Source organism: Vombatus ursinus, unplaced genomic scaffold (genome assembly GCF_900497805.2).
Source record: "Vombatus ursinus unplaced genomic scaffold, bare-nosed wombat genome assembly UNPS02014870.1, whole genome shotgun sequence".
NCBI lineage: Eukaryota > Metazoa > Chordata > Mammalia > Diprotodontia > Vombatidae > Vombatus > Vombatus ursinus.
In genome coordinates, this window is record NW_020954648.1 from 10,702,280 (window position 1) to 10,715,397 (window position 13,118).

A 13,118-nucleotide genomic window follows, 5' to 3' on the forward strand; every position below is an offset into this window, starting at 1 on the left:
CCTGACTCCAGGGCCAGTGCTCTATCCACTGCGCCATCTAGCTGCCCCTCAAAATTTCAAAATAATAAGTCCATTCTTTATCAAGAATTTCAAATTAACTCTCAATATATTAAACTTCTTTCTCATTTAACATAATCATATATGATGTGATTTTTTTAGTCATGTAAAGTTAGTTGTAGAAATAGTAATTTTTTATTATTATCCTCTAGGTTAGGAGGTAGTTGAAATTTTTACAGTAAGGAAAATAAACAAGAAGGTTCTATTTATGAAAACCAAATAGTTTAAGAAAAAAAAGTGAAAAACAAGTCCCATGTGCTATATCAGCTCGTACAAAGTTTCCCAGGGTTCTCTGAATTTATCATTTGTTATGTGGTACATGAATGTAATTAAAGGCTCTAATAGGATGATTTTAATGACTCAGTAAGACCTGAGTTCAAATCTGGTCTCAGACACTTACTAGCTGCGTGACCCTGAGCAAGTCACTTAACCTCTGTTTGCCTCAGTTTCTTCATCAGTAAAATGGGGGTAATAATAGCACCCTCCTCCCCAGGGTTGTTTTTATTTTTTAAAAAATTTAAAACATCTTTTCTTTATTATTTATTTTTTAGTTTTCAACATTCATTTCCACAAGATTTTGAGTTCCAAATTTTTTCCCCATCTCGGCCCCAACTCTCACCCCAAGGAAGAGCGTGCATTCTGAATATTCCTTCCCCCTAACCTGCCTTCCCTTCTATCACCCCACCCTTTCTCTTATCCCCTTCCACTTCTATCTTCCTGTAGGGCAGGACAGATTTCTATACCCCACTGCCTATATCTTACTTCCCAGTCGCATGTAAAAACAATTTCTAACATTTGTTTTTAAAGCTTTGGGTTCCAAATTCTCTCCCTTCCTCCCTCCCCACCCACCTCATTGAGATGGCAAGCAACTCGATTAAGGTCATACATGTGCAGTCATGCAAAACACTTCCACAGTAGTCATGGTGTGAAAAACTAACTATATTTCCTTTCATCCTATCCTGCCCCCGTTTATTCTGTTCTCTCTTTTGGTCCTGTCCCTCCTCAGAAGTGTTTGCTTCTGATTACCCCCTCCCCCAATCTGCCCTTTTTGTCACCCCCCCCTTTTATCCCCGTCCCCCCTATTTTCCTGTAGGGTTAAGACAGATTCCTATACCCAATTGAGTGTGTATGGTATTCCTTCCTTAAGCCAAATCTGATGAGAATAAGATTCACTCGTTCCTTCTCACCTTCCCCCACTTCCCCTCCACTATACAAGCTTTTTCTTGTTTGTTTTATGTGAGATAATTTACCCCATTCTACCTCTCCCTTTTTCCTTCTCCCAGTATAATCTTCTCTCACCCCTTAATTTTATTCTCCAGATATGACCCCTTCATCTTCAACTTACCCTGTGGCCCTGTATCTATTTATCTATGCATCTATCTATATATATTTTTTCCCCTCCAACTACCCAGGGTTCATTTGAGGATCAAATTAGATAATATTTGTTAATTGCTTAACAGAGTGCCTGGCACATATTACAAACTTAATAAATGTTTATTCCATCCACCCATTCAAATGTTTCGCTACAGAAAGTCACTGCCAACTTTTCAAATTTATGGAAATAAGGTTTCTAGTTTAAGTACCAAAGTAGTATCTACAAGTTTGGGGAACTTGCTTTGTAATAGCAAATAACCAGAAATATCTTAAATGTAAATGTCAAACTCTGGTATGTCAGTGCAAGAAATATCTTTCCATAAATACATTTAAAAGTTAGCACTGATGATATGGATAGACAGATCCATATACATTACCACATCTATGCTTTCACTGGCATAATAATAGGTAACATTTTTATGTATGCAAAGCTTTTTTTTTTATTATTTCATTTGTTCCTGACAACTCTGAGTGGTGGTGGTTGGTGTTCAGTTGTATCTGACTCTTCATGATCCCATTTGGGATTTTCTTGGCAAAGATACTGCAGTAGTTTGCCATTTCCTTCTCCAGCTCATTTTACAGATAAGGAAACTGAGGCAAACAGGGTTAAGTGACTTGCCCAGGGTCATAAAGCTAGTAAGTGTCTGAGGCCAGATCTGAACCTAGGTCTTCCTTATTCCAGGCTGGGCACTCTATCCACTGTGCCACCTAGCTCTGCCTCTGTAAAGAAGGAATTATTATAACCTTCAACCTAAAAGAGGTGGAATTAACTTGTAACTATCTGAGGCAATATTCCAGTACTTCCCAGAGAGGAAATTCTCTCTACCAATGCAGATACAAAGTGGCTTATAATCTTAGAGTGTCCTGGGGCACTGAGAGGTTAAGTGATTTGCCCAGGGTCACACAGCCAGTAGAGTCAAAGACTATGTAACCTAACTCCAAGTCTTCCTGAATGAGGCCAGCCCTTTATTAACTAAGCCATGGAGCTTCCTATAATGGACTGCAATAAGAGAAAAAAAAGTGTTATAAAAAAAGATTTTAGGAAATAGTCAATAGAAGAAACAGAACACACACATTATTATATAAAAGGAAAAATATATAAAGGAGAGAACAGACAAAAGAATAGAAAGGGACAAAGGGGAAGGACTTAAGTTGTTTAAGTAGTAACTATATAAAAGTTCATCTTTTTTTAATGTCAATGATGCCAAATATATATATAATTGGTTTTGTTGTTTAAAGACAATTATGCAACAAAATTGCTTGAAATAAGTTTAAAGCCTTAAAGGATGCAGAGGAAACCACATGTCCTCTAAGAGAGGAGCTATTTTTAACTAGAGGTAAACTAAGTCAAATTTACAGTTGATGATTTTTTTTGTGCACCCTAAACAAAGTTATTGTCTTCTCCCCAGAAATTCAAGGTAACAAACTTTGCAAACTTACTTAAAAAACAAAAACCTTAGAAAAATGTAAAAATGTCATTAAAAGAATGGAAAATATAAAATTACTTTCAAGAAAAGACCAATAAATCTTTTAAAAATAAAAAGATCTTTTAAAAATAGGATTTTCTGAAATAAAAAGCAGGACACAAAATATGTACCTAGAAAATGGGAAATGGTTTAAATTGTGGTACAGAATGCAACGGAACATCACTACACAGTGAGGCATGAAAGACGGGAGGAAGTCTGAGAACCATGGAAGGCTTTTTAAGAAAGTGATCCAATGAAAAGAAAGTAGAACCCACAGAATGAAACAGGGACTACGGTAATGCAAATAAAGCTAACACTGAATGTAACAAAATTCTGGTCCAATATGACAGTTCTCCTTTCTGTCAAAAACCAATAAAGTAACTTTTGGAGAATCGTATGTGTGTGGGGAGTTTGGATGTTCATTGTAAAGTGTCTGCTGGGTCAGAACAAAGCATCAATAAATTTCAAAAAGAAAATACTACCTGGTTTAAAGTAATACTCCTTTCCTCTCATGTGGGCTTCTCAAGACAAAAGTTAAATTACTGATTATTTTCTTTCTATTTTGGATCAAGCTAGGCAAATATCTGTAGGCTCACAAAGAGACTTGGTCACTGTAATCATACTTATAAATTGTTCAAAAACCCACATATTTATTAAAAATTGGGATTGTACCTATGATTTCCTTGGTATATAAAGCACCTGCTGAGGAATTTCCTCTATTAAAACATGCTGGTGGGGGCAGCTAGGTGGCCCAGTGGATAGAGTGCTGGCCCTGAAGTCAGGAGGACCTGAGTTCAAATCCAGCCTCAGAAAAACACTTGACACTTATTAGCTGTGTGATCGTGGGCAAGTTACTTAACCCCAATTACCTTAAAAAAAAAAAAAAAAAAAAAAAAAGCATGCTGGCACCTTACAGTCCTAGAATTGCCCAGAGCACTCAAAGATCACCTAGCCAATATGTCAGAGGTGAACCCAGACCTTCCTGGCTTGGAGATCAGTTCTCTATCCACTATATCACATTGTCCACTATATCACATTGTCACAAAGAAAAAAAAAAATCAATGTTTTTCCCTCCCTTTCCCCTTTTATTTTCCTCCCCTTTCTCCTAAAACCCAAAGAAGGCAAAAACTGAATAGCAAGCCCTCACCTGCAGCGGTCTCCATAAGCACAGCACCCTCGCTGATAATATCTGCACACCATGGCTGACTGACTAGTGGAGAGGTCATGGGAGTAGCGGCAGTTGTTTCCTTCCTTGCAAACCCCATGCATGAAATACCTGTAAGATGAACAAAAAAATATGGACTTCAGATGTAAAAATGCCAATATGAAAAGTTAGTTTACTTAAGTGACTCCATCAATTTCTCATCACACTAATGATATTAACCACACAATACACACACAGAGAAAACCACCTACGAGAGAAGTTCGTCTGAACTGGATAAAAAACTCTATATTAATTTTCATCATCACTTTTCAAACTATAGAGACATTTCTCTTTTGATATTATTATCATCAATGAACAAATAATAGATTTAGGTTTTGCAATGCAAATTATTAATCTCATCACTAAGCTCTCATTATCTTGTTGGATGAATTAACTGTATTTTTACCATTAAATGAGGATGGCACAAAGACATAAAAGTTTCTAACCACACTGCACATCTGGAGGGCTGACTTGTTATTCTCCACTGTAGTTAACTTTAGCCACATTGACTCTATAAAGTGAGGGGAAAGAATCAAGACATGGCACAGACAATATGGATCTTGAAGTCCCATTCTTCACTTTAAGGAACTTCTTTAAGAGAATTGAAAACACATGCAGTAAAACATCCAATCAAAACAAGATGGAAAAGGGATGTTGATTGATAATGACTACTTAAAACTGAACAAAATTAATGCAGCTAAGGGAAACTGTCAATGGGGGGGGGGAGAATCTTGATATTGAAGGTATGTAGGGAATTAACAGAAACATACAGAAGACCTTGCAAGAGTCATTCCCAACAGATAAATAGTAAAAGGATATGGACATAATTTTCAGATGAAATTAAATGGGCCAAATCACTAATAAAAGACAAATTAAAATAACTGAGGTTTTACCTCACATACATAAAACTGGCAAAAACAAACAAAACTGACACAATCTCTATTGGGGTTGTGGGAAGACAGGAACACTAATACATGCCGTTTTTGGAGCTTTGAATCAGTCTAACCTTTCTAGAAAACAATTTGGAACTAGATGAGAAATGTCACTAAAATGTTTATATCTTTGACCCAACAAGTGCACTACTGGGCACACATCCTAAAGCAGGTCAATAAGAGAAAGGTTCTATTTTTGTTATATCAAGTAATAGAAGTACTCTGTGATAGCAAAACAAACAAAAAAACCTAGAAACCAAGTGGGTACCCAGAGACTGGGGAAAAGCTAACCAAACTGTGGTATATAACAATAACAACAGCTAGCATTTATTTAGCACTTTAAGGTCTGCAAAGCACTTTACAAATATTACCTAATTTTATTGTTACCACAGCCCTGAGAGGTAGGTACTATTTTCATTTTATAGATGAGGAAACTGAGGCAAAGAGGGTAATTGATTGTCTCACAGTGTCTGAGGCAGGATTTGAATTCAAGCCTTCCTGACTCCAGGTCCAGCACTCTATCCAACTATGCACCTAGCTGCCCCTAGATGAATGAAATGGAATATTATTTCACCATAAGAAATAATAAGGAATTCAGAATGGGAAGACTGCTCTGAAATGCTACATGGGAAGAAAGCACAACCAAAGGAACAATAAACTTAACAGCTAGCTGCAACACTAAGTCAGGTCAACTTGGACTAACTGCATTGAACAATCTTGGTTCCAGAGAATAGAAGACATAACACATCACTCTAATGATAAAGAGGAAATTACTTGTATGGAATATACCCTGTACTGTTAGACTTGGTTGCTTGCTTAGTTTGTTTTACTCACACCAATTTTCCTGTTAAAAGGGAAGGTTCAATTAGAAGGCAGAGAAGAGTATACTGGGAATGACGGCAATGTTAAAGAAAACAAGACTGGGGCAGCTAAGTGGTGCAGTGGATAGAGCACTGGCCCTGGAGTAAGAGGACCTGAGTTCAAATTCGACCTCAGACACATAACACTCACTAGCTGTGTGACTCTAGGCAAGTCACTTAACCCTGACTGCCTGCAAAAACAAAAATGACAGTCACCAGTGCTGTCAGAGAGGTGAAAACTCCAGGAGAAAACTCCCATAGAACTTCAGAATTCTAGGACTGAGATCTTCAAGGAAGGGAAGAAAGGGCAATGGTAGAAGAGAGCAGAGCACAACTGCTTAGCTAACTGCACTGACTCTCTCAATATTTGAACACTGGAGAAACACTAAAAAATGTTACTATTCTTATTTTCTTCAAGAAAAAACAAATCAAGAAAACTTGCTGTGACAATTATGGTCTCTCTCTGCTCTTCATTTCTGGCAAAATCTTGCCTGAATTCTTCTGCATTGGGTCATTTCCTTTAATGTGCACACATGCTACTAATGAGTCAAAACAAAGTGTGGTTATATGATTTCTGCCCCAAAACCCTATGCTAATCTGCAGATGCAGATTTAAAGAACAGCTGAACTCAACCAAGTTAGAAAAAAAAAAATGTAGTTTTCAGAACATCAATGCAATTTCATTTCACTCTGCCATATCAATAAGTTTTACTCTTGGTTGACAGTTAATAGTCACAGTATTGAAAAAAAATTTTAAAAGTCATCTAGTCTAGTCTAATATGCTTCACAACCCGTATCATTATTATTAATTATAATAACAGATTACTGAAGGTAGTGAGTGTGTTTTTTATCTCTCTCACCACCTCGCACAATAAACACATTCCCCACAAGTAGGATAAATGTTTGTAGAACTGAATTTATCCTGGAGGCAAGTGAGGTATCACTGAAGGCTTTTGAGTCATACAGTAAAAAGCTGAAAATTATACTCCTCGATTCACCTGACAGTAAGTGAATGGAAGAAGATGGAGGCAAAAAAATCTACTGAGACACCAATAAAGATAAGGATCTGGATCAACCCAGTAAGAATTTGTTTAGAAAGGTGCAGTGGGAAGGATACAAGTTTTTAAGGTAGGAGACAGGAACCGAGATCTTACATTGAACACTAATGAGTTTTAGCACTACAATTCTATGATTTCATAACTGACTGAATATGAAGGGCAAACAAAGGTGACAGAATAAACAAAGTTGACTATAAGGTTTTGACTATGGTGTCATTGTCAGAAATAAAAGCTGGAAGAAGAAGCAGGATAACAAATTGAGTTTTCAACATAGAGTAGGAAATAACAGTGGTATAGGAGAATGAAGGCCAAGTGGAAGTATCTAGGATACAACTGGAACTTAAATGTAAAAAGTAAAAACCTAAGATTAAGATTTTTAGTCAACTGCACAGAGAAGATAGTTGAAGCCATGATGCTAAAAGATGAAGGTTCTAGAGGACAGTACAAAAAAACAAAACAAAACAAAACAAAGGGCCAAAAGCTGAATAGTAACTGAAGGCAATATAAAAGCCAGAGAAGAGAGAAATAGGAAAACCAAGACAGTTGAGAGGGGTATATCCAGCTGGTTCCTGGATTTGGAATCAAAAGACTTAGTTTCAAATGGTGACTCTGCTACCTGCACAACATAGGGCAAATCACAACCTTTCACGGTGTGGTTTAATCTCTGCTCTAAATCTATGATGGTTCCTAAATTGCAAACCAATTCAGCTTTATAATCTTAGGACATAAAGAGATTACAAGCTTACCTTCCTTGTCCTACTCCCCAAGATACCAGTGAGGACATGAAGATGGTAGAGACATATATTGCCTAATCAATGGATGATATAATATCAGGGAATTATTGGTAAATGAACAGAACCTGGACTGCCACTGTCCACAGGACCAACCCTAGAGACATCCTTTCTTTTTTACCCTCCCTACCCTCTTTGTTTGCCTGGGAAAGTAGGGATTGTGTCTTTTTGTAAGGACTCCCTCATGGTTCCTTCCTCAAAACCTCAACACAACCCTCAAGCAGCTAAGTGGCTTAGTAACTAAAACTTTGGACTTGGGTTCAAATATTGCCACAGACACCAGCCATATGTCTGGACAAGTCATTTAACCTCCCTTTGTCTCAGTTTTCTTCCAGAGTGGGGAAAAAAGAAGAGGAAGTGGTGTCTGATGGGCTCCACGGTCCATTCCAGCTCTAAATCTATGATTCTACTGACAGCCAGAGAAAATGATAAAAGTATACTCAGTTGACAGGTCAATATTTCCAAGACACAAGATTCTACTGCTCAAAAAATTTGCCAGTGGATTACTACTGCCTTTCTATTGCTTGAGCTTGGCATGTAAAGTCTTCTTTACTCTGCCTTTCCCTTATCTTTCTAGCCTTATTTCACATTATTCCCCCTCTTCAAGGACTCTATATTCTAGACAAACTATCTTAATAGCTATTCTCCAAACTCAAAATCCCATCTCCCTCAAAATATACAGGCTGTCCTCCATTTCTGGAATACACCTTTTCTCATCACTTACTCTTAGAATGCCAAACTTCTATCAAGGCTCAACTCAGCAACCACCTCCTAGATCTCTACCTGGTAGTGTTCTCTCCCATCTCAAATGACCTTGTATAAACTTATCTAGCACTCCCCACACCCAGCAAACTAGCTTGAGGGTAAAGAATGTTAATGTTCTGGGGCAGCTAGGTGGTGCAGTGGATAGAGCACCAGCCCTGGAGTAAGGAGGACCTGGGTTCAAATCTAGCCTCAGACACATAACACTCATTAGCTATGTGACCCTGGGCAGGTCACTTAACCCCAACTGCACTCACCAAAAAAAGTTAATGTTTTGTTTCTGTATCCCTAGGGTCTTAATGTTTACTGAAGGCCACAAGACTTTGGAGAACGATCTTCAAGGCTGCAATCTGGATGAGGTGGTAAGGATAAAAATCTGGACTTTGCACGTCTTCAGTGAACTGCTGGTGAGGAAATGGTAATAGCTATAGCTATCATTTATATACTTCAAGCTCTACATAGAGCTTTATTTTCATATTATCTCATTCTAAGAATCTGACATTAAAAAAAAATAGCATGGTGAATCCTAGAAAGTGCTAAGGCTAAGAGAACCGCACAATACATTAGCACTCACAGCAATCTTCTAAAGATCATTTGGTCCAACCCCAAGCCCTCATTTTAAACATGAAGAAACTGAGGCCTAGACGTTAAGTGACTTGTCCAAGTGGCAGAACCCCAGCTTTTGCTGCTTCACTACTCTCAGCTTTCTTCTCCACAACGCCACCTCTTTGGTAAGTGCTTTTTTAACATGTCACTTATTAAAAAGTATTAAGGGACTCTGACAGGAAAATTTCAGAAGGAAGACGCAATGATTCAAAAGAAGGAAACCGATGTCCAAGTAGGACTGCCACTACACAACAAATAACTAAGCTCTTCCTCTGGAGCAGTTCTAAAAACCCCAAGGAAGGATCATTCCATACTCTATAGCAGTGACTCTCAGGGATCCCTGACCTTTCCTTGGCCTGAAAGTCAAAACTATTTCCATAATACTATGACATTTTAATTTCTAATACAGTAACTATCAATAGCTCTAGGAAAATAGTCAATAGTTTTTCATACTATGAAGGGATTAAAGGCCAAAGAGTCTGAGAACCACTGCCCTGAAGCACTGTGAGCAGGACAGATATCTGGCCGTTGGCAGGTGAGACGAATCCTGTTACTAACTTACAACTGGTTGACTCCCTCATAAGGAGTCTGAGGAATGGCCAAAGGCAGACCTGAAAATTGAGAGTTATACTTCAGATTGGGGTGGCAGAAACACAGTGTTGGTGGAGCTTCAAGAAGGCTGGGGAGAAGATGCGGATGTTAGCGAAAAGAACAGGAAGTTCAAGAGAAAAGCAGACAAAGTTGAAGATTTGAGCAAGAGGAGGCTAGAAGGATGGCTAACATGAGCTAAAGGAAATTGTAGGCAATATGTTCAGAAGGTTGGTGAGAGTCAAGACACACTAACAAATACTTTAAAAGTTTCGTTGTCCAAGGGTGATTAGACTTGACCCTGGTCTGAACAGCACCACAGGACAAAATCACAATCACTGAACGAAAATTAAGGAAGATTTTGGTCAACGTAACAACTAGAGCTACCCTACCATGGAACAAATTGCTGTCCCCCCAACACTGGAAGTGATCAAGCAGAGACACAGATGACCAACTGTCATGGCTGTTTTAGAAAGGTCTCCATTTGGTAAAAAGTCAGACTAGATCTTTTGGGTTATTTACAGCTCTAGAATTAGTGACTGCTAATATTTATAGAGAGAAAGCAACTTACTCTGCATGACTCTAGGGTCACTGGGAGGCAGAGTGAGGAAGTGAAAAGAGTTATAACCATATGGTGTTGTCAATCATTAGGTCAGAAAATGAGAGAATCAAATCCCAGGGTGAGAAGTCTATTATATACCATCAAGGATCCTGCCTTAACCTCTAAGGCAGGGTCTCCTCTGAACAGAAATATATCAGAATATATTCCCTATGTCAGTGGCATTTTATTCCTTTAAAAATAGCTATTAAATGGCTACTATGTATAAGACTGCAAACTCTATGAGGGCACAGCTCATGTATAATTATCTTTGTCTCTCAAATAACACAAGTAACTATAATACAAGTGAATAAATACCAAGTGTCATAAAGGGGGAACCACCAAAATGCCATACTAAATCCACCAGAAAAGATTTCTGGTCAGAAGTATTCTTTCTGCCATGAAAGAAGTGGCATTTGAGCTGGACGTTTAAAAATGAGCAAGGTTTTGATAAGCAGTGGTTGGGTGGAAGAGAACATTTCAGGCAAGAGGAACAGAGATAGAACATAGCAAGGTGTAATCTGGGGTTGTGATTTGAATATGGCTAAAATGCATCTATCCCTTAGGAGACAAGACTAGAAAATCAAGTTGGAAATATATTAACTCTTTATTCAACTATGTTATTATTAGTTAAAACCTCTTTTGACAGACAAAGGAAGGTCTTGCATAAAAGTGTTCCATCTCAAATATTCTAATAGGAGTTACTGTCCTCATTTCTTGCCTGTCTGTACTACCTGGAGACTCTTCTGACTTCTCACCATGTTTCTCTCCTTTCAGGTGCCTTCCCCACTTTCTCCTGTTTCTCAGCCTTTCATGTTATCTTCATCCATTAGATTGTAAGCTCTTTGAGGATAACTACTATCTTTTTTTTTTTTTTTTTGGTATTTGTATCCCCAGCCCTTAGCACAGGTACATAATTCCTGGCACATAACAGTCACTTACTCAATAAACATTTATTAAGCACCCACTACGTGCCAGGCACTGGGCTAGGGCTTAATAAATGTTTATTAACTTTACTATCATGTAGGGAACATAGCAAAGTATCAACTAAAAAGGAAGAGAAGTTGCTTCTGTTCTAATTGAGGAATACTATTTATGGTATATGAACACAATTTAGGTCTCAAGATGTGAGTCAAGGGGCAGCTAGATGGCGCAGTGGATAAAGCTCCAGCCTTGGAGTTAGGAGGACCCGAGTTCAAATCTGAACTCAGACACTTGACACTTACTAGCTGTGTGACCCTGGGCAAGTCACTTAACCCCAACTGTCTCACCAAAAAACCAAAACAAAACAAAACAAAAAAAACAAACCCAAGACCTGACGTCAAGTGTCCAAGCTAGTAAATACTGAAAGAAATAATTAATTTTCTAACACATTTTGAAAGAAATGTTTTTTGGAGTGGCAATTTCCATGTAGTAAACTCCAAGTATCCAAACTCCCTCTAAGAATACAGATAACCAATTCATTAACTTAACAATCAAATACTTTCTGTAACTTAAATTTTAGCAATTTGCCAGGGATACTGAGACTCACTGACTTGCCTATGATCACATAGCTAATATGTGTCAGAGATGGATCTTCAGTCAGGTTTCCTGAACTCCCAAAGCAAAGCCTCAACCTACTACAACAAGTTGCCTCAACTATCTGTTGAGGACACCATCATGCTTCCAGTTACCTAGAAGTCATCCTTAAGTTTTCATACTTTTGTTCACCTTCCTTACATTATCAGTTTCTAACACCTGTCAATTCTACACGCACATCATCTTTCCCATCTGTCCTCTTTGTTCTGAGATGGGCATCACCCTAGATGGCCCTTCACACCCAGACTACTGAAACAGACTCCGAGTTCTTCTAATAATAATAATAGTATTTATATAGCACTTTAAAGTTTGCAAAGTGTTTTGCAATTATTATCTCTGCCTGCGAAGCAAGTGCTATTACTATCACCACTTTACAGATGAGGAAACTGAGATAGAGAGAGTCACAGAGACACAGTGTCTGAGGCTGTATTTGAACTCAGATCATCCTGACTTTAGGCTCAGCTCTCCATTGTGCTGCCACTGTGCTTAGTTTCCTTGCACATCGTTTCTCTCCTCTACAAAGTTATCTTCCACATAACTGTTGATATCCTAAAAACATAAGTCTGTCTGTATCACTCCTAAGCTCATGAAGCTTCAGTGGCTCCCCATTGCCTTTAGGATCTACTGTCTAGCATTTCAAGCCCTTCACGATTTGGCTTCAGAATTTGTTCTTCAGGCTAATTACACTCCCCTTCTACAATGGTCCCACCAAACTGGCTTACCTACTGGTTCCTTGAGCCCCATGGTGCCACTTTCTGTTTCTTTGCCACAGGCTAAGCCCAATGCCTGGATTGCTTGATTCTTAGAACTTCCTAGGCTCCCCTGAGGAAGCCTTTCTAGGTACTCTAATCACTGTGTATTTTTTATATGCTGTATTTACTTAGTTGGAAAAATGTTGGATCCACTTAATACAAGCTTCTTGCTGTCAGTAGCAATGCAGGTTGTATTTGTATCTTAGGCACCTAGCACATTACCTGACACATTGGAGGCATTTAATTAACACTTGTTGACTGACTTATGAGCTCATAAATTATATAAAAGTATAAAAGGGCATGTAAAAAGATGGGAGTATATAACAAATACATACATACATATATATTTACACATATATATGCAAAAGCATAAAGGCGTCCAATAAACTGAGGCTTACAAAGAATTAATTTTAAAGCTGCATTGGGGGGGGAGGCAGCTAGGTGGCGCAGTGGATACAGCACTAGCCCTGAAGTCAGGAGGACCTGAGTTCAA

The 13,118-nt window shown here is 38.3% G+C and overlaps 1 protein-coding gene across 3 annotated transcripts in view; it reads right to left on the reverse strand.

Annotated features, from left to right (window-relative positions):
• MKRN1 (makorin ring finger protein 1) overlaps positions 1-13,118 on the reverse strand; it is a 35,499-nt gene that overhangs the window by 11,750 nt on the left and 10,631 nt on the right. For all 3 annotated transcript variants that reach the window (XM_027842355.1, XM_027842354.1, XM_027842353.1), the window contains exon 2: positions 4,045-4,173. In XM_027842355.1, coding sequence (XP_027698156.1) covers positions 4,045-4,166 — 122 coding nt within the window. In that variant the 5' untranslated portion in view covers positions 4,167-4,173. The remainder of the gene's footprint in view (positions 1-4,044; positions 4,174-13,118) is intronic.